The sequence below is a fragment of the Trachymyrmex cornetzi genome, unplaced genomic scaffold (assembly GCF_001594075.2).
Source record: "Trachymyrmex cornetzi isolate Tcor2-1 unplaced genomic scaffold, Tcor1.1 scaffold509, whole genome shotgun sequence".
NCBI classification, from domain to species: domain Eukaryota; kingdom Metazoa; phylum Arthropoda; class Insecta; order Hymenoptera; family Formicidae; genus Trachymyrmex; species Trachymyrmex cornetzi.
The window spans coordinates 760694-768853 of record NW_017299817.1 but is presented as its reverse complement, the minus strand read 5'-3'; the positions used below and the strand labels follow the sequence as shown (position 1 = coordinate 768853).

The 8160-nt window shown below is 26.6% G+C and overlaps 1 protein-coding gene across 1 annotated transcript; it reads left to right on the top strand.

Moving 5' to 3' along the window:
• Window positions 1-366: 366 nt before the first annotated feature.
• LOC108765653 (odorant receptor 22a-like) lies at window positions 367-4278 on the top strand. The gene is given in 4 exon segments (XM_018514459.1): window positions 367-408; window positions 787-942; window positions 4133-4142; window positions 4145-4278. Coding segments are annotated over 4 exon segments (342 nt in total).
• Window positions 4279-8160: the final 3882 nt, after the last annotated feature.

Here is an 8160-nt window from a genome sequence, read left to right as displayed (position 1 = left end):
TGATAATTAATGAAATTTATAATTTTATTAGAACGTCATGAAATTCTTTTCAATTGGCCTTCCAACCTTTTGGTGAGGAATTTCCGTTCCTCTGTGCAACGTTCAATTGTTCTCACGATATGCATTTATGATGTATTTCTTTTCTATCAACACTGTTAGATTATGGTAACATCTTTGTATTTAGTAAATATCTGAAGAGGGTCTAATTTAAAGACCGAAACATATTATAGCGAAATTTAATTATGATTGATTAGAATATAGTATATTATTTTGTAATATTTTGGTTTTTAATAAATAATATAATTTTGTAATTGACTCTTATATGCACTTTTATTGTATTTATTTCTTATTAATTTATTTACACATATGTATCTATATTGTGCTCTTGGAGAGTTTTTAGTAACCCAAGTAAGTCGTTTTCGTTTTTTTACTTTTATAAACGTCGTATGTACGACGCTTTATATATTAATACATATATTTTTTATTTAACAAAGTTATTATTATTAATGAACAATAAAGTTTATTATTTTTCACACGCAAATAGCGAAAATTAATATCAAAAATATATTGATAACATAATTTATATTAAAAAATTAAATGAAAATTTAATGTAAACTATTGAAAAAATAAAAATTAATAAATAATTTACATTGCATTTATTATTTATATGAATATATTAGTTTACATTTTAAATAACAATACAAATTGATTTATAATCAATGAATTTATTTAAGAAATAATATATTGATACAGTTTTTATCCAAAAATGCTTTCAATATTCTTTAGTGTAATGAAATATATTATGCAGCCTACAGTAATGAATGGTACTCCGTGGATACAAAAATTGCACAAGACTTATTGTTTTTGTTAATAAGAGGTGCCGAACCGATTTATCTCACTGCTGGAAAAATGTTCCCCATGACAATAACAACATTTTGCAGTGTAAGATATTTTTGTGTTTAATTATAATTATTATAAAAAAAGCATTTAAATGGTTTTAATGATATTTCATATATATGTAATAATTTCACATTATAATAATTTAAAACCTTCTAAATATTTTATTTTATGTATATTTTAGGCATTTTAGTTTTATTTTTGATTATACGCAAACATTAAAATGCATAATTCTTTATTGTTTTTTGAATTTGTTAGAATTTACTTTATTACTGATGATAAAAATAGTGACCGAAACGTTTAATTTCATGGTTTAATGTAATTGAATAAATTGACTTTCGCAAATACTATTTGGCGTTGTGGCTGCATGCTCTGTTTTGATTGTGTTTATTTTTTTTATGTATACATTATGTACGTCTTAAATTTCGATTACATATCCATATTATTAATTATTACTAAAAGTATTTTTTTCAATTAATAAAAACATCAGTCGGGGATATATATCTGTTTTGCATACAACGAGAGAGAGAGAGAGAAATCATTAGAAAAATAAAATAAATCTAAATGTTTTTTGAATACGTTATTTTTATAAAATGCAATAATCCAAAGTTGTATAAATATTAAAATGTTATGACAAATAAATTACAAAGTTTATATACTGTATGATTTGATAAAAATGTGTTAGGAATTATATTAGATAATAAGAAGCATTCTAAAATATATATATAATATATATTAAATTTAATTCTGTTTTAATTTAAAAATATCCATTTTTTAATCAAATCAGCAAATATCAATTGATGATATTAATTACAGTATGGGCTCCTACAGACGAGCGACTTATTTGTAGCGCCACAATCGAAAGCGTCGACCCATTCATACGGAACTATTCTGTGACGCTATAGAAAAGTGTCGTGAATATGTTCAGAAGCGTTGCGGATGCGTTCAGATGGGCATCGCTTCTTGTCGCGCCACAATGTGACTCATATGAACATATTCGCGACACTTTTCTGTAGCGCCACAGAATACCTTCGTATGAACGGGTCAGCGCTTTCGATTGTGGCGCTACAAAGTCGCTCGTCTGCAGGAGCCCTATATAGACTAAGAGGCCACTTTAGGAATTTTGTTACCCATAGCGACAAGTATGGGAAGTGAGTAATCTTTTACTTCATGTAAAACATAAAAACAATACATATATATTTAAGCCCAGTCGTAATCGTTTGAAGGGGAGGTGGACTTTCAAAATGTTGCAGATTCCGATTTTTTTATTGAAAGCGTCAATGTTGAATGCTGCAATCGATAGTTAATACCCTTATTTCAAGACAGGCAGACTCCCATATCCTTCAGAAAGATGCAAGGGATCGCCGTACTGGATCAAAGTGGTAAATTTTGTCTGAAAAAAAATCGATAGCAACAAGGCTGAATTTTTGTCTACTACTTAATTTTACATGGAATAAGAAAATTGTACGTGTTCGAGTAGGTATGGCCTTCGTGACCATCTAAAAGGTATGGGAACCATATTTCTCGACAATTGATATCAAAATTAAGTAGTAGACAAAAATTCAACCTTGTCGCTATCGATTTTTTTTCAGAAAAAATTTACCACTTTGACCCAGTATGGTGATTCCTTGCACTCTTCTGAGGAGTATGGGAGTCCGCCTGTTTTGGAATAAGGATATATTAACTATCGAGTGCAACAATATTCAACCTTGACGTTTTCAGTAAAAAGATCAAAATCTGCAATATTTTGAAAAATCCATTTCTTCTTCAAATGACCGCGACAGGGCTTAAATATATAGTGAGTACAAAAAGTATTCCTAAAGAGAAAATATTTTTTAAAAAAAACTTTATTTTTAAAAATTAAATATTATCCAGAGAGAAATGAGTCATCGAATTGATGTCGAATCGATATCGATACAATGATTTCAACACCAATTCGACGTCGATTCGACGTTTAATTGATGATCATTTCTTGCTAATTAACAATTAAAAGATAATTAAGAATTTATTCATAAAGTATAAAATAAACTGTATGTTTCTTAAAATTATATATATCAAAAAGATGTGTATTAATTATAGAAACTATATCATCTGAAAAATAAGCGAAAATAATTAAAAGTTTCATTGTTTGGATGCTCAAAAAGTATTCGTACGGTCGAGAAATTTAGCTTATAATATCAGAAATACATGCGAAGCTCATTTGTTTATGTTAGAACAGAATGTATTCATTGTGTAAAATTGCTAATTAATGTTTATTTTCTACAAATAAAACTTTTTTTATAAAAAATTTCCTTGTACGAATACTTTTTGCTCTCACTGTATGTATTGTTTTACATCAAATAAAAGGTTACTCTCACTTTCCATACTTGTCGCTATGAGTAACAAAATCACTACAGTGGTCTAATATAATAATATATCATAAAATAGATATGTGAAGAGGTGAGCAAGAGAAAGAGAGAAAGAGAGAGAGATACACACATATGTACTTATTGCGTGCACGCACACATAACGTATAAATTTGGTCGGACAATCTCCAAGCGATACACTATAGTAATTACAATATAATACCGTTCATGATTATTCCATATTTGTAGTTTACTCACTTTTTCTGTTTGTTAATTAAAAATATTTGTTAATAAAAAATATTTTGTTATATGTCTAAATAAAGTATTTTACAGCTTAAAATTGTCGCCTTGTTGTGTATCGTTTGCATTAGAAGTGACAATGAAAATGTAAAGAAAATTCATCAATACCATCATATCACTGTTTTTAGACTATATTTCTCAATCAAAAGCTAAAAATTAAACTTTAGAAACATAAATATAAATTAGAAAGTATTTTCTATAAGATATATAGTAGTTATTATAATACTGCTTTCAATTTTGCAATCATTAACTTTTTAGTTTATTTAAAATACACAGAAACGTGCGAAAGGCAATAATGTCACATATTTCTATTCTTTTCTTTTCACAGGAGTTATATATTTCAAATGAGTTTTAACATAAATTTTATGAATTAAATATTATTTTGGATGAATGTATTAATTATAGGACACATTTTTTTGCACTTATAATTATTACATATTAAAATTCTTTGATTTTCAATAACATCGTATTATATAACAAATAAATGAAATGCAATTTGCGAATATATTCTTTCTATTAAAAAATCAACATCCCATAAGTATTGTGATACTTAATATGAATTCTTCTTAATTACAGTTAGAATTTTATAGCCATTTCCAAACGCTGGGAATATAACATACGTACAGCCGCTTTTTCCAACAGCATGATCAATTTGCAACTTTTTATTCGCAAATGTCTCACGCGAAGTTCTTGCAAATTTGATGAAAATTTGAAACAAAAGTTAACGCAGATTTAAAACTTCTTGTTACAAGTCGATTGTTCCGTACTTTCAAGAAGGAATATTAAGAACATGCGCACGAGAAACGTTTTTTGCTGTTCAGGAGGTAATATCGATAATGAAAAAGGCAAAAGACGTCAGTCTTTAGAGAACATTGGACATGGAAAGTTTGAAATATGACCGAGGTGCTTATAGTCTTGATCATTGTAGCTATAAATAAAAATTTTAAGGAAGTATTTATGTTACTTGCAATATGTGCAATGAGTGAAAGTATTTGTAATAATAATGATTTATGTCTTATTATATTATCATTAATAGAAATTTTGAATTATCGCTTTTTATAGTGTATCGTGTTTCTTATTAATATCTGAATTAATCTTAATATATGGGGCATTCCATCCCAAGTGTGCCACCAGTGAACTTTTGGATTTTTTATTTGGTTGAAATTTTAATATATTATAGTACCCATCGGAAAAGAAAGTACCGTGACTTTTTTTAAATATTTTTGGTCAATATAGTCATGACTGTCATGAGGTATGAATTTTTTTCAAAATTCGCAGTTCCAATTTTCAAATGCCTATAACTTTGCGAAAAACAATCCAAATGAAACATTTTTTTAATTGTTTGGTTTTTCTCTACTTTAAAAAAAGTCAAAAAAGTTTCAAAAATTAAAAAATTTTTTTTTTAGTTTGAAGTAAAAAATCATCAATTATTGAAAGTATGACATATTTAATTTTTTTTTTAAATTATAAAAACTTTCATTAATTTAATAATTTTTAAGACTAGTTTGATCGTCGGAGAAGCTTTTCCTTCTATTTTTTTTCGAATTTAAACAAAAATTTTTTTTTAATTTTGTATTTTTCACGCAATAACATAATATGAAATTATGATTTTGTCATGACCTATAATTTTTAGTTTATTCTCAGTGTAATAAATAACTTTGACATTTTTATAATTTTTTGGGGGAATTTTTTTATAATTAAAAAGCCAATAAATATTTTTTGTCGAGAAAATATCAAAATTTATTTTCTTAAATGTTTAAACAATTTGCATACTCTCTAGATTCCTCAGAATTAGAATACTCTTTTACAATAATACAATTTTTTTTAATACTATTTTTGTTAAGTTTGATGCAATGTAATTTTTGAAATTGTTTTTGTATTTTTATATTGATCATTAAATTTTCCTGCAACTTCAGTACAATCTTCCAATGATTAAAAATAAACAATTATGTTTGGAATATTGCTTGGTTTTGAAGCCCATGCATACAATTCGAATGGTGTGGGTATTTGTTGATTAACTGGTAATTGTAGATTAGCTCGTGAAAAAAACCTCAAAAATTTTGTCAACGTCTATTATCATGAGAATGATTTCAAATGATTATCAAAAATACTAACATACAGTAATAATATAAAAACATACATAAAGTAAAACCGTAATCACATACATTGCGTTAATAAGTAGAATCACATCGCTCATCAGATTGTCACATTTGCTATCTAGTCATTTAAAAGAAAAACGAAAAATTATAAAATTATTAAAATCTGTTTGAAAAAAATAGAAGGAAAAGCTTCCCCATGATCAAACTAGTCTTAAAAATTATTAAATTAATTAAAGTTTTTATGAGAATTTTTTGAAAAAAATTAAATGTGTCATACTTTCAAAAATTGATGACTTTAGTACACAGTTATTATTAATGTACGTTATAATTCTTCTTTATTCTTCACCTGTATATATATTTTCGACGTTTCGACTGGTTTTTTCAGCCATCTTTATGGTATAACATTAGGCTTAATAATTCAAAATTTAAACGCAATTATTCTGAATGTAGGCCAAATATAAGAGCTAATTACGCAAGAACAATGGCATTAGATCTGTCATAGCTGAACATGGGTTGCAGTATAATCATGCGATAGATTGGGAGAATGTCAAAATGATAGATAGAGACAGAAATCTTAGGAAGAGATTAGTATCTGAAATGATACACATAAAATTCCAAATGAATGCGCTCAATTTACAGACGGACACCGAATTTTTTCACCATGGGTACACATAAATTCTTAATCAGTTTAATAATTAGTATTATGTTTTTTAAAAAAATGTTATATATTTTGTTCGTTAGATTATTGGTATGTTTGTCAAACTGATTTTATTTTTGTATCTATTTTATTTTAACTCAATGTTATATTGACCTACATATCAATTTATAATTTTAAACGTTACGTAGACACACGTCTAATCGACAAATTTTATATAATTTGTATTCTTAATTGTGTGCAACAGGATGGAAGTGCAAGTTATTAGTAAAAATGGTGAGTTTTTTAAATGGAATGAATATAGAAAGCAGTTTCGTTAATATAGAATGGGATTTTGTATTTAGATCTTACAAATCTTGACTTGTTAAGAAGAGCCGTTCATATGATCAAATGGAGAATTACTCTAGGTTGACTAATTGCGCGCCTACATTCAAAGTAATTGCATTTAAATTATTAAGCCGAATGTTATACCCTAAAGATGGCTGAAAAAAGCAGTCAAAACGTTGGAAATATACGTACAGATAAAAAATAAAGAAGAATTGTAACGTACATTAATAATAACTGTGTACTAGCTCTTAGTTGCCTATTGTTTTTGTAATATTGTTTTTAATATTGAGAGCTCGATTAATTTATACAATTAATAATTTTTTACTTCAAACTAAAAAAAGATTAAAAAATTTTTTAAACTTTTTTTGATATTTTTTCTTTTAAAGCAGAGAGAAAAAACAAACAATTAAAAAAAAAGTTTCATTTGGATTATTTTTCGCAAAGTTATAGGCATTCAAAAATTGGAACTGCGAATTTTGAAAAAAATGAAAAAAAAATTGAAAAAATCATGGTAGCTTCTTCCGATGGGTACTATAATATATCAAAATTTCAGCCAAATCAAAAATCCAAAAGTTCACGGGTAGCATACTTGGGATGGAATGCCCCATATGTAGATACATTAATATTTGCATTATGTTATTAAATGACATGTAACCTATTAGCTAGTTACGGCACATTTAAGCTCAATCATATTTATTATTAGTTATTTGTTTCCTTTTATGAACAATTTTTGAACTTACATGATTAAACTTCTAAGCAAAAATTGTGCGATATATTATTTTAAATGTATTTCATTAAATAACTTTTTATATATTTGGCCTAATTATGGTGTTGTATTATAGTAAAAGAAAGTCGCCGATACTGACATAGGTCTCTTAAAGTGACATCCCTTTATTTCTCAGAAACTAACAATTATTAATACTAATAAAATCATGATCTGTTAAGCTATTAGGTGTTGAACTTAATTCCTGCCGCTCGCTTAATTTAAAACAATGTTCCACACCTTTAAAAAATCTAAAAAAAAATTTTTTTTAATGTAATATGCTAAAAAGGGTGTCAAACTTTTTAGCATATTACATTATAAAAATTTTTTTTTAGATTTTTTAAAGGTGTGGAACATTGTTTTAAATTAAGCGAGCGGCAGGAATTAAGTTCAACACCTAATAATTAAAGAAGTACAAACTCATAATTCGTGTATTTGTGGCTTGTTTCTATACTGAATCAGTTAAAAACGAATTCTACAAATGCGAAAATAAAATTCTTACAATTTTCTTTTGCAATTTGCATAGTTTAAATAATAGTGACGATATTATTAATAATATTACGTCATTTTAAATGCTTGTAATTTCCTAAATCAGTTTTATTTATATTAGAAATTTAAAATATCCACTATGGTCAAAGCTGGATCTTCATTGCTTTAAATAATTCAATCTTGAATTACTAATATACACTATATATGTACTTACATATACACAATATTGTAGTCTTTTAGAACTGCGCGCCGAATTGTTTTTCCGGACTATAAACGCAATTGAAA